General features: G+C 42.5%; 1 protein-coding gene and 1 long non-coding RNA gene across 2 annotated transcripts; one reads left to right on the top strand and one right to left on the bottom strand.

Moving 5' to 3' along the window:
* Position 1: 1 nt before the first annotated feature.
* LOC139548930 (uncharacterized) lies at positions 2–3326 on the bottom strand. Its single transcript, XR_011669793.1, has 2 exons — positions 2412–3326; positions 2–1984 (listed from the first exon to the last, which is right to left on the bottom strand). It is a non-coding gene; the product is annotated as an uncharacterized lncRNA (long non-coding RNA).
* A 3935-nt stretch (positions 3327–7261) lies between these two features.
* LOC139548929 (alpha-2-macroglobulin-like) lies at positions 7262–20747 on the top strand. The gene is made up of 9 exons (XM_071358901.1): positions 7262–7458; positions 7549–7745; positions 8064–8279; positions 8483–8601; positions 9070–9160; positions 9385–9453; positions 9649–9754; positions 18774–18815; positions 20412–20747. Exons 1-9 carry the CDS (start codon positions 7278–7280, stop codon positions 20432–20434), a joined length of 1044 nt encoding a protein of 347 aa, XP_071215002.1. The 5' UTR covers positions 7262–7277; the 3' UTR covers positions 20435–20747.
* Positions 20748–23795: the final 3048 nt, after the last annotated feature.

Below are 23795 nucleotides of genomic sequence, written 5' to 3'. Positions count from 1 at the left end.
CCAGACTCTGTAACATTTCTGTTTTTATAGATCTGTATTGAGAATCCATACATGAAAGTGTACAGTCAACATATGGTGTGTCAGATGGTAGCAATGTTCTACAGTGTTGAGCGAGCAGAGTGTGGTATACTGTTAACTGAAGTGTATTCTGACCAGTAGACTTCTTGTACAATACTGGTTGAATGAGTGACATTTTACAGTAAACCTTATTCTAACACATACCTCTGGCTACACCCATTTCGGTGTGGGGAAAATATATTAAGATATTTTCTGATGTTTATAGTACCTCAATTTCACAAGGCTTAACAAACCTAAAGATATTCAGATGGTGTTTATGTAGCATGTCAAGCTACCAGATCATGACATTCTTGATCTGAAAGAATTGGAAAGTGTAAGCAATAATTCAACCTACCCAATCAGATCTACAGAAGTGCATAGGTTACTGTTCAGTGACATTAGACTATGACAAGGCACAGAATTATTAGCATTATTATAATGACATGTGCAAGGGGTCAAGTCAACATTAGTGGAATCTAGTTCAGCAGTAAGCTAAAGTCCGATGGAACAAATTGAGTTGTCTTCACTTAAGTTTGAGCTAAATAGGTAGTCGGGAAATGCCTTTTGTATAAAACAACCATCTGAAACCATTGGTATAATGTAATTTAGCAATATTACATAGTGTAAAAAAAAAAGTTAAGACACTGATACACACAGGTCTCACAAGCAAGAACCTGTAACAAACAATATCTCAATTTGGCAAAATAGAAAGGCTTTTGAGCAGAAAGTCTGACAGTTGTCATTTTGGATATATATACAGTGTCTTTTCCAGGACTCCCTTTTTCAATCCGTGGGCAGAAGCAGGTAGAAAAACCAGTGGAGAAAAATGTCTTGTAAAGTGATTTAAAAATAGATACAATGAACGTAACAAAATAAAAAGGCAATTTCCCAATACTGGGGAGAGGATAAGGCCTGAGTCTATTGAAGTGTGTCACTGCTAGGCCTCCGTACACAAGTCTCCCCTATTAGTTCATGAACTGCGTGTAGCCCTCGGCTCCGGTTACTATAACATCCATCCATATCCTCATGGCCTCCGGGGCAGAGGCCACCATGTAGTAGAGTCTGTCGTGAGTCTTCACACAGAAGGTCAACGAGGGATTGGGGCTCTGGGATTACAGGGGAGAGAAAGGTCAGTAATATGGAGATGACAGATTTATCCCAAACAGCACTCGGTGTTAAGGGGTGATTGAATGCAGAATCTGTGGGCGGAGTTTTTCCTACGCACCTCATATTGTCTCTGATTCAACCACAGTACTAGAGCTTGGTTATAAAATAAATGAACCAATATCATATTCTGTCTGTACAGATTTTTACTAAAAGTACAATGGGTGCACTACAATCAAATATATTAAACAACCCAAAACTTGTGTGTTAGAGTTGCTACACATTTGCCCATATACACTGCTCAAAAAAATAAATGGAACACTAAAATAACACATCCTAGATCTGAATGAAATATTCTTATTAAAAACTTTTTTCTTTACGTAGTTGAATGTGCTGACAACAAAATCACACAAATGATCAATGGAAATCAAATGTATCAACCCATGGAGGTCTGGATTTGGAGTCACACTCAAAATTAAAGTGGAAAACCACACTACAGGCTGATCCAACTTTGATGTAATGTCCTTAAAACAAGTCAAAATGAGGCTCAGTAGTGTGCGTGGCCTCCACGTGCCTGTATGACCTCCCTACAACGCCCGGGCATGCTCCTGATGAGGTGGCGGATGGTCTCCTGAGGGATCTCCCAGACCTGGACTAAAGCATCCGCCAACTCCTGGACAGTCTGTGGTGCAACGTGGCGTTGGTGGATGGAGCGCGACATGATGTCCCAGATGTACTCAATTGGATTCAGGTCTGGGGAACGGGCGGGCCAGTCCATAGCATCAATGCCTTCCTCTTGCAGGAACTGCTGACACACACATTTCTGCTGACAGACAGCAAAAATGTCATCTCTTGTGCAGAAATCCTTGTCTGGCAGTGAAAAAGTTAATTCAGCCTCATTTTACTGCCTTTAAAAGAAAAAAATACATGGCTCATATGGCTGACTTGCTTAAAACCTCTCTGGGATAGATGGGACGCTTGCGTCCCAACAGCCATGTCAAAATGTAGAGCGCCAAATTCAAAAAAATTATATAAAATTAAACTTGATTAAATCACACATATAAGATATCAAATTAAAGCTACACTCGTTGTGAATCCAGCCAACATGTCAGATTTCAAAAAGGCTTTTCGGCGAAAGCAAACGATGCTATTATCTGAGGATACACCATAGTAAACAAAGAGAGAGAAGCATATTTCAACCATGCCGGCGCTACTCAAAACGCAGAAATAAAATATAAAAAACGCATTACCTTTTATGAGATTCTTTTGTTGGCACTCCAATATGTCCCATAAACATCACAAGTGGTCCTTTAGTTCGATTAATTCCGTCCATATATATCCAAATTGTCCATTTATTTGGCGCCGTTGTACCAGGAAAAACAGCGTTCAATTTGAGCAAAATCACGACACAATATCTAACAAAAAATTACCTCTAAACTTTGCCAAAACATTTCAAAGTACTTTTGTAATACAGCTTAAGGTATTTGTAAACGTTAATAATCGATCAAATTGAAGACAGGTCAATCTGTTTTCAATACAGGATATCAACAAACTCACGGAACATTTCATTTCTTGCCCAAATCTCAAACATAAACAAACGACGTCACTCCACTTCCGGGTTAATATCTTTTTCACCTCACTATGAAAAAACCTTAACCATTTTCCATACAATGGCGACATCCAGTGGAAGCAGTAGAAACTGCGCATTTACTGATTAGAATTCTGGTTTGCCCAACACAATCCATTGAACATAGAGGAACTGAACAATAAAAAAGTTAGTCCTCAGGGTTTTGACTGCTATATAAGTTCTGTTATACTTACAGATATGATTCAAACTGTTTTAGAAACTTCAGAGTGTTTTCTATCCAAATCTACTAATTATATGCATATCTTATATTCTGGGGATGAGTAGCACGAAGTTGAAATTGCGCACGCTATTTTTCCCTAAGTGAAAACTCTGCACCCTATCCTAGAGAAGTTACAAATGTGGTTTCTACTGACATTTGAGATGTACAAACTATGGCATAAGGGGACAACGAGCGGATAAGAGGCAATACGTAATTTCGATTAAGACATTAATGAGCGAGCTAGGACGGACGTAGTCAATTTAACTTTGTTCAGCACTTTTGAAATGTACATAATTCAGAACATGGGCGTTCTGACAGTATTCCCTGTACACCAAGTCAGAACCGTAGGATAAGTAAAAGGGGCATATAAGCAGACAATGAAAGCTCTTCAATATTCAATGATTACATTTCTCTAAACAGCCTATAGGCTACATGTGCACCACCAAGTCAGAACATTAGCCTAAATTATGAGGGGGAAAGGGACCAAATTATTAGGGTGAGGCACATGGGCTACTAACAGCTTACTATACAACATACACTTAGTATTCCTTTCTTAGCTACAGTATATGTATCTCCCTGGCATATTACATAATTTATGCAGCAGCATACAATACATTTTCCAACTTACCTTGTTGTGCTGTGCTCACTTGAACAGGAAGGTGGTGCAGCGGGCCATCGTGGGGAAATTTTGTCATCAAAGTCTGGCATTCTATGGATTTCTAATCACATTATATTTGTCACATGCGGCGAATACAACAGGTGTAGAGTAGACCTTACAGCTGAAAACTGTTGTTCTGATTAAAGAAGCAATAAAACTGTCCTTCTTTAGACTAGTTGAGTATCTGGAGCATCAGCAGTTGTGGGTTTGATTACAGGCTCAAAATGGCCAGAAACAAAGACCTTTCTTCTGAAACTCGTCAGTCTATTCTTTTCTGAGAAATGAGGGCTATTCCATGCGAGAAATTGCCAAGAAACTGAAGATCTCATACAACGCTGTGTACTACTCCCTTCACAGAACAGCACAAACTGGCCCTAACCAGAATAGAAAGAGGAGTGGGAGGCCCCGATGCACAAGGACAAGTACATTAGAATCTCTAGTTTGAGAAACAGACGCCTCACAAGTCTTCAACTGGCAGCTTCATTAAATAGTACCCTCAAAACACCAGTATCAAATGTCAACAGTGAAGAGGCGACTCCGGGATGCTGACCTTCTAAGTAGAGTTGCAAAGAAAAAGCCATATCTCAGACTGGCCAATAAAAATAAAAGATTAAGATGGGCAAAAGAACACAAAAAAAATTTTTTAACCACCTTTTGCTCCCCAATTTCATGATATCCAATTGCAATCTTTTCTCATCGCTGCAACTCCCCAATGGGATCGGGAGAGGTGGAAGTTGAGTCATGCATATCCGAAACATGACCCGCCAAGCCGCACTTAACACCCGCTCCTTTAACCCGAAAGCCAGCGGACCAACCCCCCCCCCCGGCCATACCCTCCCCTAACCCGGACGAAGCTGGGCCAATTGTGCGCTGCCCTATGGGACTCTCGGTCACGGCCGGTTGTGACACAGCCTGGGATAAAACCCCAGGCTGTAGTTACGCCACAACACTGCGACACACAACACTTAGACCGCTGCGCCGTTCGGGAGGCCCCCAACAATGCAATTTTAATTAAATAAATATTAAATATTTACTAAGTAAACGTAACTAACTGAAATTTAAGAGCAACAATAACGAGGCTATATACAGTGGGTACTAGTACCGTGTCAACGTGCGGGGGTACAGGTTGTCATTTTGGATATATACAGTGTCTTTTCCAGGACTCCCTTTTTCAATCCGTGGGCAGAAGCAGGTAGAAAAACCAGTGGAGAAAAATGTCTATTGTAAAGTGATTTAAAAATAGATACAATGAACGTAACAAAATAAAAAGACAATTTCCCAATACTGGGGAGAGGATAAGGCCTGAGTCTATTGAAGTGTGTCACTGCTAGGTCTCCGTACACAAGTCTCCCCTATTAGTTCATGAACTGCGTGTAGCCCTCGGCTCCGGTTACTATAACATCCATCCATATCCTCATGGCCCCCGGGGCAGAGGCCACCATGTAGTAGAGTCTGTCGTGAGTCTTCACACAGAAGGTCAACGAGGGATTGGGGCTCTGGGATTACAGGGGAGAGAAAGGTCAGTAATATGGAGATGACAGATTTATCCCAAACAGCACTCGGTGTTAAGGGGTGATTGAATGCAGAATCTGTGGGCGGAGTTTTTCCTACGCACCTCATATTGTCTCTGATTCAACCACAGTACTAGAGCTTGGTTATAAAATAAATGAACCAATATCATATTCTGTCTGTACAGATTTTTACTAAAAGTACAATGGGTGCACTACAATCAAATATATTAAACAACCCAAAACCTGTGTGTTAGAGTTGCTACACATTTGCCCATATACACTGCTCAAAAAAATAAAGGGAACACTAAAATAACACATCCTAGATCTGAATGAATGAAATATTTGTATTAAATACTTTTTTCTTTACGTAGTTGATTGTGTTGACAAAATCACACAAAAATGATCAATGGAAATCAAATTTATCAACCCATGGAGGTCTGGATTTGGAGTCACACTCAAAATTAAAGTGGAAAACCACACTACAGGCTGATCCAACTTTGTAATGTCCTTAAAACAAGTAAAATGAGGCTCAGTAGTGTGCGTGGCCTCCACGTGCCTGTATGACCTCCCTACAACGCCTGGGCATGCTCCTGATGAGGTGGCGGATGGTCTCCTGAGGGATCTCCTCCCAGACCTGGACAGTCTGTGGTGCAACATGGCGTTGGTGGATGGAGCGAGATATGATGTCCCAGATGTACTCAATTGGATTCAGGTCTGGGGAACGGGCGGGCCAGTCCATAGCATCAATGCCTTCCTCTTGCAGGAACTGCTGACACACTCCAGCCACATGAGGTCTTGCATTAGGAGGAACCCAGGGCCAACCGCACCAGCATATGGTCTCACAAGGGGTCTGAGGATCTCATCTCGGTACCTAATGGCAGTCAGGCTACCTCTGGCGAGCACATGGAGGGCTGTGCCGCCCCCCAAAGAAATGCCACCCCACACCATGACTGACCCACCGCAAAACCGGTCATGCTGGAGGATGTTGCAGGCAGCAGAACGTTCTCCACGGCGTCTCCAGACTCTGTCACGTCTGTCACATGTGCTCAGTGTGAACCTGCTTTCATCTGTGAAGAGCACAGGGCGCCAGTGGCGAATTTGCCAATCTTGGTGTTCTCTGGCAAATGCCAAACGTCCTGCACGGTGTTGGGCTGTAAGCACAACCCCCACCTGTGGACGTCGGGCCCTCATACCACCCTCATGGAGTCTGTTTCTGACCGTTTGAGCACATGCACATTTGTGGCCTGCTGGAGGTCATTTTGCAGGGCTCTGGCAGTGCTCCTCCTGCTCCTCCTTGCACAAAGGCGGAGGTAGTGGTCCTGCTGCTGGGTTGTTGCCCTCCTACGGCCTCCTCCACATCTCCTGATGTACTGGCCTGTCTCCTGGTAGCGCCTCCATGCTCTGGACACTACGCTGACAGACACAGCAAACGTTCTTGCCACAGCTCGCATTGATGTGCCATCCTGGATGAGCTGCACTACCTGAGCCATTGTGTGGGTTGTAGACTCCGTCTCATGCTACCACTAGAGTGAAAGCACCGCCAGCATTCAAAAGTGACCAAAACATCAGCCAGGAAGCATAGGAACTGAGAAGTGGTCTGTGGTCACCACCTGCAGAACCACTCCTTTATTGGGGGTGTCTTGCTAATTGCCTATAATTTCCACCTTTTGTCTATTCCATTTGCACAACAGCATGTGAAATTTATTGTCAATCAGTGTTGCTTCCTAAGTGGACAGTTTGATTTCACAGAAGTGTGATTGACTTGGAGTTACATTGTGTTGTTTAAGTGTTCCCTTTATTTTTTTGAGCAGTGTATATATATTAGGGATTTTGTCCAATTCTTCTCTGCAGATTCTCTCAAGCTCTGTCACTATACACAGTATATACACTAGTTAATTTATTTATATTGCTAACATTATTCGGTACTCATACCCGTATTAAAAACCTGATAAAAGGTCTGGGTTGTGTTCATTAGGGAGCGCAATGGAAAACCCATGAACATTTTGCAACAATGTGCATGTTTCTTATTGAAACTGGGAGGGAATATCTGGATCAATCAGTGTTCCTCTGTTTGGTGCCTAATAAACACAATCCTGTTGTATGTGGGTGTGTCAGGACCCCATGGTGGAGAAGAGTCTGACGTGTCTGAAGGCAGCAGTGTCTGACCAGCTGGAGAACACCTACACCATGGCCCTGCTGTCCTACACCTTCACCCTGGCCCAAAACCAGGACATGAGGGCCAAGCTCATCACCCACCTGGACAAGATAGCTGCTACCTCAGGTATGTCTTGTCTCTTGGTGAAAATGTCTCTACCTTTCTGTCTGCCGTAAAACGGTCACTGCCGACCACTGACAATGAAAATTACCACAGGTGGCAATCGTCACTGGGAGAGAGCAGAGGCTTCTGGGACGAAGACTGACTCTCTGGAGGTGGAGATGACATCCTATGTGCTGCTGGCGCTGCTCTCCGGTCCCACCATGCCAGGCTTTGGGCTGGACTACTCCACTGGCATCGTCCGCTGGCTGGCCCAGCAGCAGAACCCCTACGGAGGCTTTGCCTCCACACAGGTACTTTGTTGGTCTCGTAGACTTTCATTCACTCTAGCACCTCATCTGCCTGTCGATCCTACTGTTAGTACATGGCCAAACATGGATCACACCAAATCCTTATTTGTATATGAAATGTAGCAAATTGGACATTTTATTAAAGCTTTACAATCATTTCATAACACAACACATGGATTTCCTTGAATTGTTGTGTTTCATTTTACAATCTTCATATGTATTGCTTTATTATATTGATTCTCTCCATTCATACCCAAGCTATAGTCGACCCGGATTTGATTTTGCAACAGTACTTTTCTCCCCCCCTCCCCACTGTCACAGGACACAGTCGTAGCACTGCAGGCCCTGGCCAAGTACGGTGCTGCCACCTTCAGTCCAGAGGGCGCCAGTACAGTCAGTGTGAGCTCGGCCGGAGGCCTGAAGATGGAGTTCACTGTGAATCAGAACAACAGGCTGCTCTATCAGGAGGAGCAGCTGAGGGAGGTCCCTGGAGACTACAACATCAAGGCACAGGGCAAGAGCTGCGTGTTTGTGCAGGTCAGGCTCCAGTCAATTTCCTTTGCTGCCCCTCAGTACTGCATGTACTGAGTATCTGGTTTGTGTTCAGTAGAGCACACTGTTGCACAAAAACTACCGTTTCAACCCTAGAATTTCAGCATTAATGGTAATGCATGTGTGCTACTGTACATTGAAATGTCTGTTGATTTCATGCATCTCAATAGTATCGTCTGTCTTTTCAGATCGCCATGCACTACAATATTCCCCCTCCTCCTGACTTCTCTGCTTTCAACATCTCAACACAGACGCTTGGGAAATGTGACGGCACCAAGAAATCTCTGATAGTGTCTGTGGATGTCAGGTACAGTGGTATTCCTTTTACCTTTGAAATAGCAGCTGAAAAAAATGACAACCACCAGTGTGTAGATGCATTTAAAATGCATCTTTTAAGCTGCACTATAACTTTTTGGGCGACCTGACCAAATTCATGTAGACATATGAGTTATAGATCTGTCATCCTCATTGACAGCAAGTCTAAGAAGTGTTAGATCTGTTCTATGTACACTATTTTTATGCTTCCCATTCTTAAGTATCGTTTTTGCGTCTTTTACTTTCGGTTTTGAACAGCATAAAATAAAAAATGTTTGGTTACTGAAAATATATTTCAAAGCGGTTTAGATGGTACAATGATTTTCTTGCTTGTTTTGTCACAAACTTAACTTAAGCTAACTAGTAGAATTTTAGCAATCATGAAATGGTGGAACGATTTCTGCATATTTGCACCTTTAAGATAATATCCATCCTTCATCTGACTCTGTGTGACTGACAGGTACAATGGTCGGCGAGAAGAGACCAACATGGTGATCATCAATGTCAAGCTTCTCTCCGGCTTTGTCCTGGACAAGTCCTCCCTCAGGCCTGTGAGTCAATAAGAGAACCTCAGTTAATCAGGGCCAGGAGTTTTACCAGTTTGGGGAACACTCCTGGCCCTAAGTATAATCCCCTTGAGGATTAGTTAATGTATAAAATGATAATGGCATCTGTTCTAATTGTAAGTATTATCGTTTTGTCAATGCCAGTAGTTGTCCTTTGAATGTATCAGTTGTACTATGACACTATCTTATCCTGTGTTCTGTTCTTCCAGTTGAAAAATGACCCCACTGTCAAACGTGTTGACCTGGAGGAAGGACATGTCATCATCTACCTAGATGGGGTAGGAACATGCCTGTTGCATCTAAACGGGGCTGTCTTTATCGGTTACAGAACTTAGTTGGATGTTGTCTCATCTGCATCTACACACTGAACAGTAACATCAAAGTAAGACCGTAGTGGATGTTTTATACAGTAGCAATATGTGAATCTATAACATTGAACTGCAATGTCAAATGTATTATTCCTTTTCTTCCAGCTCAAGCAGAAGGAAACGAAGACGTACAGCCTGGCCATAGAGGAGGATGTGCCTGTGAGGAATCTGAAACCAGCTGTGGTGAAAGTGTATGACTACTACCAGACAAGTAAGAATTCCATCTTAACACAGACAGCAAAAATGTCATCTCTTGTGCAGAAATCCTTGTCTGGCAGTGAAAAAGTTAATTCAGCCTCATTTTACTGCCTTTAAAAGAAAAAAATACATGGCTCATATGGCTGACTTGCTTAAACAAATGTGGTTTCTACTGACATTTGAGATGTACAAACTGGCATAAGGGGACAACGAGCGGATAAGAGGCAATACGTAATTTCGATTAAGACATTAATGAGCGAGCTAGGACGGACGTAGTCAATTTAACTTTGTTCAGCACTTTTGAAATGTACATAATTCAGAACATGGGCGTTCTGACAGTATTCCCTGTACACCAAGTCAGAACCGTAGGATAAGTAAAAGGGGCATATAAGCAGACAATGAAAGCTCTTCAATATTCAATGATTACATTTCTCTAAACAGCCTATAGGCTACATGTGCACCACCAAGTCAGAACATTAGCCTAAATTATGAGGGGGAAAGGGACCAAATTATTAGGGTGAGGCACATGGGCTACTAACAGCTTACTATACAACATACACTTAGTATTCCTTTCTTAGCTACAGTATATGTATCTCCCTGGCATATTACATAATTTATGCAGCAGCATACAATACATTTTCCAACTTACCTTGTTGTGCTGTGCTCACTTGAACAGGAAGGTGGTGCAGCGGGCCATCGTGGGGAAATTTTGTCATCAAAGTCTGGCATTCTATGGATTTCAAATCACATTATATTTGTCACATGCGGCGAATACAACAGGTGTAGAGTAGACCTTACAGCTGAAAACTGTTGTTCTGATTAAAGAAGCAATAAAACTGTCCTTCTTTAGACTAGTTGAGTATCTGGAGCATCAGCAGTTGTGGGTTTGATTACAGGCTCAAAATGGCCAGAAACAAAGACCTTTCTTCTGAAACTCGTCAGTCTATTCTTGTTCTGAGAAATGAGGGCTATTCCATGCGAGAAATTGCCAAGAAACTGAAGATCTCATACAACGCTGTGTACTACTCCCTTCACAGAACAGCACAAACTGGCCCTAACCAGAATAGAAAGAGGAGTGGGAGGCCTCGATGCACAACTGAGCACAAGGACAAGTACATTAGAGTCTCTAGTTTGAGAAACAGACGCCTCTCAAGTCTTCAACTGGCAGCTTCATTAAATAGTACCCTCAAAACACCAGTATCAAATGTCAACAGTGAAGAGGCGACTCCGGGATGCTGACCTTCTAAGTAGAGTTGCAAAGAAAAAGCCATATCTCAGACTGGCCAATAAAAATAAAAGATTAAGATGGGCAAAAGAACACAAAAAAAAATGTTTAACCACCTTTTGCTCCCCAATTTCATGATATCCAATTGCAATCTTTTCTCATCGCTGCAACTCCCCAATGGGATCGGGAGAGGTGGAAGTTGAGTCATGCATATCCGAAACATGACCCGCCAAGCCGCACTTAACACCCGCTCCTTTAACCCGAAAGCCAGCGGACCAACCCCCCCCCGGCCATACCCTCCCCTAACCCGGACGAAGCTGGGCCAATTGTGCGCTGCCCTATGGGACTCTCGGTCACGGCCGGTTGTGACACAGCCTGGGATAAAACCCCAGGCTGTAGTTACGCCACAACACTGCGATGCAGTGCCTTAGACCGCTGCGCCGTTCGGGAGGCCCCCAACAATGCAATTTTAATTAAATAAATATTAAATATTTACTAAGTAAACGTAACTAAATGAAATTTAAGAGCAACAATAACGAGGCTATATACAGTGGGTACCAGTACCGTGTCAACGTGCGGGGGTACAGGTTAGTCAAGGTAATTGAGGTAATATGTACATGTAGGTAGGGGTAACGTGACTATGCATTAATAATAAACAGCAAGTAGCAGCAGCGTAAAAAAGGGGGTGGGGTTTCAATGCAAATATTCTGGGTAGCCATTTGATTAGCTGTTCAGCAGTCTTATGACTTGGGGGTAGAAGCTGTTAAGAAGCCTTTTGAACCTAGACTTGGCACTCCAATACCACTGGCCGTGCGGTGGCAATTTTTAGGGCCTTCCTTTGACACCGCCTAGTATAGAGGTCCTGGGTGGCAGGAACTTGGCCCATACGCCTTACCCTCTGTAGTGCCTTGCGGTCGGAGGCCGAGCAGTTGCCATAGCAGGCGGTGACCATTCTCTCGATGGTGCAGCTGTAGAACTTTTTGAGGATCTGAGGACCCATGCCAAATCTTTTCAGTCTCCTGAGGGGGAATATGCGTTGTCGTGCCCTCTTCACTCTTCATGTCTTGGTGTGTTTGGACCATGATAGTTTGTTGGTGATGTGGACACCAAGGAACTTGATGCTCTCAACCTGCTCCACGACAGCCCCGTCGATGAGAATGGGGGCGTGCTCGGCCCTCCTCTTCCTGTAGTCCACGATCATCTCCTTTGTCTTGACCATGTTGAGGGTGAGGTTGTTGTCCTGGCACCACACTGCCAGGTCTCTGACCTCCTCTCTATAAGCCTACCACTGTTGTGTCACCAGCAAACTTAATGTTGGAGTTGTGCTTGGCCACGCAGTCATGGGTGAACAGGGAGTACAGGAGGGGACTAAGCATGCACCCCCGAGGGGCCCCTGTGTTGAGGATCAGCGTGGCAGATGTTATTACCTACCCTTACCACCTGGGGCGGCCCATCTGGAAGTCCTGGATCCAGTTGCAGAGGGAGGTGTTTAGTCCCAGGGTCCTTAGCTCAGTGATGAGCTTTGAGGACACTATGGTGTTGAATGCTGAACTGTAGTCAATGAATAGCATTCTCACGTAGGTGTTCCTTTTGTCCAGGTGGGTAGAGTGCAATAGAGATTGTGGCGGTATGCAAATTGCAGTGGGTCTAGGGTTTCTGGGATATTGATATGAGCCATGACCAGCCTTTCAAAGCACTTCATGGCTACGGACGTGAGTGCTACGGATCGGTAGTCATTTAGGCAGGTTACCTTGGTGTTCCTTGGCACAGGGACTATGGTGGTCTGCTTGAAACATTTTGTTATTACAGACTTAGTCAGGGACAGGTTGAACAAGACACTTGCCAGTTAGTCAGCGCATGCTAGGAGTACACATCCTGGTAATCCGTCTGGCCCTGCGGCCTTGTGAATGTTGACCTGTTTCAAGGTCTTACTCACATCGGGACGACTGTGTGATTACGCTCTCCATAGCCGAACATCTGGTGCTCTCATGCATGCTTCTTTGTTGCTTGCCTCGTAGCACGCATAGAAGTCATTTAGCTCGTCTGGAGGCTCGTGCCACTGGGCAGCTCACGGGGCTTCCCTTTGTAGTCTGTAATAATTTGCATGCCCATCCACATCACATGAGCATCGGAGCTGGTGTAGTAGGATTCAGTCTTAGTCCTATATTGATGCTTTGCCTGTTTGATGGTTTGTCGGAGGGCATAGCAGGATTTCTTATAAGCGTCCAGGTTGGAGTCCAGCTCCTTGAAGCGGCAACTCTACCCTTTAGCTCAGTGCGGATGTTCCCTGTGATCCATGGCTTCTGGTTGGGGTATGTACGTACGGTCACTGTGGGGACGACGTCATCGATGCACTTATTGATGAAGGGCTTTCAAGACAACTGGGAACTCAACAAAAAAAAACAAGGTCCAATCATGATGTCAGTGATCTTCAGGAAACTGAAGAGCTCTAGAAAGAGGCCTGAGTTACAACCTGGAATTCTGAGTTGGATGACCGTTCAAAATGTATTTTCCCAGTCTGAGCTTCTTTTTTTTTCAGAGTTCCCAGTTGTCTTGAATGCGGCAGAAGTGATGCTGGATTGAAAGCATGGCCAATGTGAATGGCCAATGTTGACCCTTAAATCCAGACTTGGACCACACACCCACTCCACTGAATAGCAGGCTAGTGATTGCTTTGCAGAGCTTGCAGTTAGCCACTGATTCCTTCCAAACCATTTGTAAGTCGCTCTGGATAAGAGCGTCTGCTAAATGACTTAAATGTAAATGTAAATGTAATTTATTGTTGAATTTGCGATTTTCCAACTTGTTGTGTAATATTTATGGCCGATGAGCACCAGTGTTTTATCTATCATTTCTCTTCATAATTTCTCTTCATATGACAATGATGGAAAAGGATTTGCCAGTAGATTGTTGACTTGATTCATGATGATGACTGCTAGCTTGCTAGCTAAGATTCTGAAAGTACGATGTTGACATGATCAGTCCAATTAAAGCTACAGTAGATATAACGTGATTTGACGTCATTTTATCTCTGTCCAATGACCTTGAGCCTTCTTGGATAGGCACTTCTAATGCAACTCTATTGCAGCATCCAAGGGGCTTGAATTTTCGAGCTCTACCCGTACATTTTGCAGTGACATAGTGTCCCCGTGAGTGACAGAACACTGAGCCAATCAGGGCATAATTGGAGAACATTACCAACCCCTACGCTCCGTATTTTCCACTGGCTGCCCCACCACCACAGAAAGCACTGAGCTAGTCTGAAACACCTGCATTACTCAAGAAAGAAAGAAAGAGAGACCATGTTTGTATTAACACATTTGATTATAAAAAATGTACATTGTTTGCAAACTGATATGTATGTGACACGTATTAATGGCAAAATAACATGCAAAACACGCACAAACCCCCCCCCCCCCCAAAACAGGTGGGGTCTGTATGGGATCAATATCATGCCAAATGTATTCACAAATATAAATCACCAATCCACAAATGTAAATCACTTTCCACAAATGTAAATCGCTATCCACAACTGCAACTCACTATCCACAAACAAACACCTTTTGATTTGTATTTGTAAATCGATATAGTGATTATAATTTTTTTTAATAACTGCAGATATGCAGATCATTTCCAAGGGCCTTAAGTAAAATGACTGCCATAAAGATTTGCACATAGCGCAAACATGACAGATATGGCAAACCTGCAACTCCATATTTGGAAGCACTTAGGTCACCTGACTTTTGGCAGGGATTTGATGACAAGAAAAAGACAGTTCAAACGCGTAGAAAAGTTCTCACACATAGAAAAAAGTTATCACACATAGAAAGCGATTTCTAGTCTTAGAAAAAAGGTTGGTACCCATAAAAAGCGATTTCTATAAATCGCTGGCAACCTCGTTCGGCCATGTTGATGCCTGCCTTTCAAGGCTGCAGAAATTATAGTATGGTAACCATAATATGTTAACCATATGTGTAATCACAGAATGTCCAACGTAAATTATCGAAACCCTAGATTACTCTATATCTGCAACGCTATTGCAGTGTACACCCATTCATCGCCCAAATAAATGAATTAGCTGGCCAGTGTGATAGCACCACTAAATGTGTAGGATATGTCATACATTGTAAGTGATTATAATCCATTCGCTGTCTCAAGTTGCACAGACGATGAGCATTAAGGAGACATAGGTATTCCTGAAGCCTCTAAATGTTTCCCCAGGAGAGTCATGCAAAGGGGAGGTGTAGGATATGGGATCAGACTTTGTAACAGTATTGCTTCCGTCCCTCTCCTCGCCCCAACCTGGCTTGAACCAGGGACCCTCTGCACACATCGACAACAGTCACCCTCGAAGCATCGTTACCCATCGCTCCACAAAAGCCTCAGCCCTTGCAGAGCACGGGAAACAACAACTTCAAGGTCTCAGAGCGAGTGACGTCTCCGATTTGAAATGCTATTAGCGTGCACCGCTAACTAGCTAGCCATTTCACACCGGTTACACTCACCTCCTTTTCCACAGCTCCTTTTTTCTACGACTACAAATCACTTTCTATGCCTGAACTTTTTGTCTTTATTGCAGTCATTTTACTTAAGGCCCTTGGAAATGATCTGCAGTTCTAAAAGAATTCTAACGCAATATATCGATTTACAAATACAAATCAAAAGGTGTTTGTTTGTGGATAGTGAATTGCATTTGTGGATTGTGATTTACATTTGTGAATACATTTGACATGATATTGATCTCATAGGTCTGCCCCACCTGCCCTGAATGACGGGCCTCCACTGCCCATAGGGTATATTAGTCCTACATATATCAGTCCTTGAAAGAAAGTGTCAAAAAATTATTTTAATATAAGATAACCATGAATTGAGTTTGGATGTTGCTTTTTTTTGTCTATTAATGAAATACTACCAATTTCTATTAACCAGTTTCCAATACACCCATTTCTGTCTGAAATATCTATACTAAACAAAAATATAATTGGCTGGGCTTGTTTCCTCAGTTGGTGGGCCTGGCTGCCAATTGGGTGGGCCTATGCCCTCCAAGCCCCACCCATGGTTGCACCCCTGCCTGCCCAGTCATGTGAAATCCATAGATTAGGGCCTAATCAATTTATTTGAATTGACTGATTTCCTTATATGGAACTGTAACTCAGTCAAATCTTTGAAATTGTTGCATCTTGTATATATATTTTTGCTCGGTGTTTGGTGGAAATGCCATACCTGTCAACAGTACCAGTCAAAAGTTTGGACACACCTACTCATTCAAGGGTTTTTTCTTTATTTTTACTATTTTCTACATTGTAGAATAATAGTGAAGACATCAAAACTATGAAATAACACATATGGAGTCATGTAGTACCCAAAAACGTTTTGAACAAATCAAAATATATTTTAGATTCTTCAAAGTATCCACCCTTTGCCTAAATGACAGCTTTGCACAGTCTTGGCATTCTCTCAACCAGCTCACCTGGAGTGCTTTTTCAACAGTCTTGAAGAAACTTTGGAAGTTCTTTACATGTTCCACATTGACTGACCTTCAAGTCTTAAAGTAATGGACTGTCATTTCTCTTTGTTTATTTGAGCTGTTCTTGCCATAATATGGACTTAACCCTATTTGGTAAAAGACCATCTTCTGTATACCAACCCTACCTTGTCACAACACAACTGATTGGCTCAAATGCATTAACTTTTCAGCATTTTCACTTTGGATGAATAGCGTGCCCAGAGTGAACTGCCTCCTACTCTGTCCCAGATGCTAATATATGCATATTATTATATGCATAAACACTCTGAAGTTTCTAAAACGGTTTGAATTATGTCTGTGAGTATAGCAGAACTTATATGGCAGGCAAACTTCCAAACAGGAAGTGGAAATTCTGAGGCTGGTCGATATTCAACTCATCGCCTATTCAAATCCCAGTAAGATATGGATCTGTTTGCACTTCCTACGCCTTCCACTAGATGTCATCAGTCTGTAGAACGTTGAATGAAGCCTCTACTGTGATGTTGAGCCGGATGGGAGCTGTTTCAGTCAGTGGTCTGGCAGATTGCCAGGACCTGGTCACGCGCATTCCAAATGATATCGTCTTGCTTTCCATTACTTCTAGAGACACAAAGGAATTCTCCGGTTGGAACGTTATTGGATATTTATAATAACAACATCCTGAAGATTGATTCTCTACTTTTGACCAGTTTATTCGACCTGTAATATAACTTTTTGAAGTTTTCGTCCGAGTTCGCCTGGATCTGCGCGAGCGTTTGGACATGTGTACTAAACGTGCTAGCAAAAGTAGCTACTTGGACATAAATAATTGACATTATCGAACAAAACAACAACTTATTGTGGAACTAGGATTCCTGGGAGTGCATTCTGATGAAGATCATCAAAGGTAAGGGAATATTTATGATGTAATTTCGTATTTCTGTTGACGCCAACATGGCGGAGAAATGTTTTTTATATCTGAGCGCCGTCTCAGATTATTGCATGGTGTGCTTTTTCGAAATCTGACACAGCGGTTGCATTAAGAACAAGTGTATCTTTAATTCTATGTAAAACATGTATCTTTCATCAAAGTGTATGATGAGTATTTCTGTTATTAGATGTGGCTCTCTGCAATTTCTCCGGATATTTTGGAGGCATTTCTGAACATGGCGCCAATGTAAACTAAGATTTTTGAATATAAATATGCACATTATCGAACAAAACATACATGTATTGTGTAACATGATGTCCTATGAGTGTCATCTGATGAAGATCATCAAAGGTTAGTGATTCATTTTATCTCTATTTCTGCTTTTTGTGACTCCTATCTTTGGCTGGGAAAATGGCTGTGTGTTTTTTGGACTTGGCGGTGATCTTACATAATCATATGTTGTGTTTTCGCTGTAAAACATTTTTTAAATTGGACACAATGGGTAGATTAACAAGATGTTTATCTTTCATTTGCTGTATTGGACTTGTTAATGTGTGAAAGTTACATAATTCTAAAAAATATTTTTGAATTTCCCGCGTTGCCTTTTCAGCGGAATGTTGTCAGGGGTTCCGCTAGCGGAACGTGTGTCCTAGAAAGGTTAAGAAGGAAAGAAATTCCCCAAAATAACTTAACAAGGCACATCTATTAATTGAAATGCATTCCAGGTGACTACCTCATGAAGCTGGTTGAGAGAATGCCAGGCGTGTGCAAAGCTGTCATCAAGGCAAAGGGTGGCTACTTTGAAGAATCTCAAATATAATAGGTTTTGATTTTGTTTAACACTTTGTTTTGGTTACTAAATTATTCCATATGTGTTATTTCATAGTTTTGATGTCTTCACTATTATTCTGCAATGTAAAAAAATAAAGAAACCCTTGAATGAGTAGGTGTGTCCAAACTTTTGACTGGTACTGTCCATAACTCTAGTTCCCTGAAGAAGGAAATGAGACATCACCAGTATGGGCCCATTGGTTCACCCCTGAAGTGGGAGTTGAATGATGTTGACTGACAGGGAAGTAGTTATCATTATAAAGGAACTGACCTCTGCATTCTCCTCTTTTACATTTACATTTACATTTAAGTCATTTAGCAGACGCTCTTATCCAGAGCGACTTACAAATTGGTGCATTCACCTTATGATGTCCAGTGGAACAACCACTTTACAATAGTGCATCTAACTCTAAGGGGGGGGGGGGGGGGTTAGAAGGATTACTTTATCCTATCCTAGGTATTCCTTAAAGAGGTGGGGTTTCAGGTGTCTCCGGAAGGTGGTGATTGATTCCGCTGACCTGGCGTCGTGGGGGAGTTTGTTCCACCTTTTCTGTTTTCAGGTGATGAAGCTGTGAGTGAATACAGCTCCCCGTGTGCAGAGCGTAAGTACATAACAACCTTTCTATAACCAAACCTACATTTCTCATACTCATGCTTAACTGACAGGAATGAAGATACAGCACTTTGAGTGCCCTAAGTAAGATTTGCACCTCCCAGGAAAAACATTTAGTGGCTCCCCTCTTGACGGTGGAGATAAATATTTTTGTTGTAAAGCAAATTTTCTGCAATTCTATAGATTTTGCCATGGTTCGGAGAGAAGTTTAGCAACTTTATAACAAATTCCATGCAATTCTACAATTTTGCCATGGGGCAGAGAGGATAAAATTAGTAGTTTTACAGTTACTTTCCTACAATTCTTCCCATTTTGTCATGGGGTTGAGAGAAGTTTTATGTTTTTAAAGCTAATGTCCTGCAATTCTACACATTTTGTCAAGACTTATGCCATGTTAATGATATGAGAGTGACTAACAAAATCATCGGGGCGGCAGATAGCCTAGCGGTTAAGATCGTTGGGCTGAGGGGCCTCTTGAGTTGGGCAGTGGTGTAAGGCACTGCATCGCAGTGCTTGAGGCGTCACTACAGATCGGGGTTCAATCCCGTGACCGGGAGGCCCATGAAGCGGCGCACAATTGGCCTAGCGTCATCCGGGTTAGGGGAGGGTTTGGCCGGCTGGGATTTCCTTGTCCCGTCGCGCTCACGTGACTCCTTGTGGTGGGCCGGGCACCTGCAAGCTGACCTCGGTCGCCAGCTGGATGGTGTTTCCTCTGGCTTCTGGGTTAAGCGAGCAGTGTGTCAAGAAGCAGTGTGGCTTGGCAGGGTCGTGTTTCGGAGGACGCATGGCTCTCGACCTTCGCCTCTCCCGGGTCTGGAGGGGAGTTGCAGCGATGGGTCAAGACTGTAACTACCAATTGGATGTCATGAAATTGGGGAGAAAAACTAGTAAACGTACTACAAAAAAATAAATAAAAGGATAGTTAGGCCACTAAAAGGTTGCTGGTTCGAGTCCCCGAGCCAACTGATCGTGATCAAGGCACTTAACCCTAAAAATGCTCCTGTAAGTCGCTCTAGGCACATCCAGGGGCCCAATCTAAGAATTGTGAGCTGACATGGCTGATTGAGTGACGGACATAACAAGAGAAACTGCCAATCCACAACAAAATTTCAAAACTGCACCTTGTGTATTCTACAATTATAACACACAACACATGGGAAACTGTGAAGAAAAAAAGCATTAAAAAATGTGTGAAAAACCCAGCAGCGTTGCAGTTCTTGACACACACCGGTGCGCCTGGCACCCATTACCATACCCCGTTCCAAGGCACTTACATTTTTTGTCTTGTCCATTAACCTTCTGAATGGCACACAAGGCTTAAAAATGTCTCAAGGCTTAAAAATAAAAAATGGACCTGTCTCCTCCCTTTCATTTGAAGTGGATTTAACAAGTGACATCAATAAGGGATCATAGCTTTCACCTGGATTCACCTGGTCAGTCTGTCATGGAAAGAGCAGGTGTTCAGTGTATATTAATATTATTTGGTCGGGGGCCGGCCCTGTGAAGATTTATGTTCATTGTTTTATATGTTGTAAAATCCTAGGCCAAGCAGGGAATGTTCTATTGATGATTGACATTTTCACAGGTGACGAAGTCAATGAAGTGTGACAGACACTGGACCTGGACCCGACCAAGTGCTTTCATGTGTAGGAAGTCATGTGTTTTTTTTAGGCAGAGCTCATAGACCCTCTCCATTTATTTGGTTTGATGCTTGTAGTTCCTGGTAACACATTGACCAACTCGTGATCTGTTTTTAATATTGTAAGTGAACAAAAACATTTTAATACATGGTCATAGATGGGCCGTAGGATTTTACCTTTTTAACTCCTTTTTTTATTTTGTTAATTTGATTTGTGCTAACACATGTCACAACCTGCTGTTGTAACTCTAAACCTGCTATTAAAGTTATGTGAGATCGTTATTTCAAAAGCTACATTTCAGTGTTTCTACTGCGATGATGAAAATGCATACGACTGCATCTACTGAAAATGAAATGTTTTAATGAAACTATGGCCATGTTGCTATGGATTCAAACCACAGAAGACTCAACATCTATTAAAAAAATGTATCTGACAAAATCGATATAATCCATACATTAAACACTGAGGTTTACATGTTCAAAATCACATCATAGTCTTCTCTAAAAAGATATTCAGATGGTCATTATAAATGTTGTTGTGATCGTGTAGCCTATCTGAATCCTTTACAATGATGATGTCAAGCTACCAGATCATTTGATATTCTATTAAAGCTGAAATGTACCCTGAATCCAAAAGTGCATAGGATGTAGTGGGGGATGGAACTTGATTTGAAATTCAGGGGAGGTTACTGTTCACATGCACTTGTGTATTGCTGTTAACAGTATGAGAATTCATCAACAAAGATTGTAGACCAGCATGATTCTGGTCAGTTAATAGACTAGGAGTATTATGACATCTCAAGGCACAGAGTGATTTATTACATATCCAGTACTGTTGTCTGTGGTCTCATTATGTAGTCTCTACACTCTTAGAAAAAAGGGTTATTCGGCTGTCCCCACAGGAGAACCCTTTTTGGTTACCTGCTTAACCCTTTCTGGTTCCATGTAGAACCATCAGTGAAAAGTGTTCTACCTGGAACCCAAAAGGGTTATTCAAAGGGTTTTCCTATGGGCATTCAGCATAATTGCTGGAACTGTGCCAGAAAGGAGAAGGTGTCTAGAAAATACCAGAGCCAGCACAGTACAGTGCCAACCCAATGGCTCTCTCCAATGACCATGCTCCTCAGCCGCGGCAGTCAAGGCACAGCCAGCTCATCCGTGGTAAGCCACGGAAAGAACGTGCTTCAATAGCGTACTGCGTTGCCATTCTAGACCAGGGTTTCCCAATCTCGGTCCTCGGGACCCAAAGGGGTGCACGTTTTGTTTATTACCCTAGCACTACACAGCTGATTCAAATAATCAACTCATCATCAAGCTTTGTAGGGCTAGGGCAAAAAACAAAACGTGCACCCCTTTGGCTCCTGAGGACCAAGATTGGGAAATGCTGTTTTAGACAGACACAGAGTAAGCTGCATATGGAGGTTCTAGCTAAGGATTGGTGGAGTTCTGTTTAGCACTAGGACTACTTTGATAGACTTGAATATTGGGTTGTTTGGGTAAATCCTCCATTGTGATTCATGCTAATGTGGTTGTAGTATGAAATGTAATAGTACTATCAAAAAGGTTTTTTCCAAGCAACCTGGAGAAAGTCAGCCTATAGGTTTTAAAGTTGTTTTGGTCTCTGTAGTTTTAGAAAATGTTGCGCTAGAGGTTCCAGTGGAAGGCGAATAATAATAATGATTGGAAAAGTACAGGTAACTGCTGAAATAATGAAACACTTGAGTAAATAAGGGATACAAAGTATATTGAAAGCAGGTGCTTCCACACAGGTGTGGTTCCTGAGTTAATTAAGCAATTAACATCCCATCATACTTAGGGTAATGTATAAAAATGCTGGGCTGGCCTTGATTTTGGCTACCATGGCAAAACCCCCATAGGATGTTTAGTTTATTAATTCGACCATTTTAAAAAACAAATGCACATAAAACTTGAAAAAGCCATACATGCACAGTAAAATCATCGTGGATAATGCACAAAGTCTGGGGCTTCATTTCCATTGTGGTGCTCTTGAAACAAAGAAGAACATTATCATTGCAGTTACATCATAGGGGTCATTCATATGGACACAGAAGACATCAAACAGTTTTTTACTTTATTTTTAAAGCTGCCCAGAGAAGATGTCGTTTTATGGGCAGAGGCAACTCATTCCACTCTGAAGCTCCAGTAAACTAAAAAGTGCCTTTCCCAGCATTACTCCTGAACCTGTATAACCACACATTAGCAACACCTGATCTGGTTCTGTGATTGTGGTCATCCCTAACACAGGGAAAGTAATCAGTTAGATATCTGGGCGCAGGACCATAAATACTTCTGTAAACCAAACTCAGTCTAATCTGGGACACCCTAGCCTCAACAGGCAGCCAGTTGAGTTCCACCTTCAATACTACCCTGATCAGCTTATTCTGGGCAGCTTATTCTGGGCTTCCTCTTAAGCCTAGATAAGCCCCCAAACCAGGAAGTACTAGCGTCGTCAAAATGGCATTGAATGAGGGCAGTGGCTAGCACTTTCATGGAGTCCTTATCAAGCAGCTTGGACTTTCTAGCCAAAAACTTAGTCCTGGCATTAACCTTCCCTTGCACTTTAGTGCCCCTGCTCACACCTCCTAAGCTTCCATCAAGGAAGCATCCCAGGTAGCTAACAGGTTTTAGTTGTCAGCACCTCACCCCCTAACTCCACTCTGATTTCAGAGGAGCTACTCAATTTAGGTCTGGCTCCAAAAATAATTGCCTCAGTTTTACCTAAGTGCAGAGATAGCTTATTATCGCCAAGCCATTTGCTAGTTAGCTCCGTGATAAGTATGCTCTCCAACATAGTTTTACTTTTGTGAGACACAAGAAGTGTAGAGTCATTCACATAAAGGAAAAGACGGCAAGAACAAGCATCTTTCATATCATTTATATACAGTAAAAAAACAGTAGAGGCCCAAGCACACTCCCCTGCGGACGCCACAACTCATTGGTTTTGCCTGAGACAGTGAACCATTAACCTTTACTACTTGCTCGCCTAGAGGGATACTGCTTAACCCCAGTGCCTCCTGTTTGAAGATTAGGAGACAGTGATTAACTGTATCAAAGGCCTTTTGTAGGTCAAGCAGTACCATTCCACAGAGTTTTCCCTCAATCTCTTTCCTGATGTCAGTGAATTAAAGTAGACACAGTGGTGGAAAAAGTACTCAATTGTCATACTTGAGAAAAAGTAAAGATACCTTAATAGAAAATGACTCAAGTAAAGGTGAAAGTCACCAAGTAAAATACTACTTGAGTAAAAGTCTAAAAGTATATGGTGTTAAATGTACTTAAGTTCAATGGTGTAAAAAGTACTCAATCATC

This window comes from Salvelinus alpinus, chromosome 22, assembly GCF_045679555.1.
Source record: "Salvelinus alpinus chromosome 22, SLU_Salpinus.1, whole genome shotgun sequence".
In the NCBI taxonomy this organism is placed as follows: Eukaryota; Metazoa; Chordata; class Actinopteri; order Salmoniformes; family Salmonidae; genus Salvelinus; species Salvelinus alpinus.
This window is presented reverse-complemented; position numbering and strand designations above follow the sequence as displayed.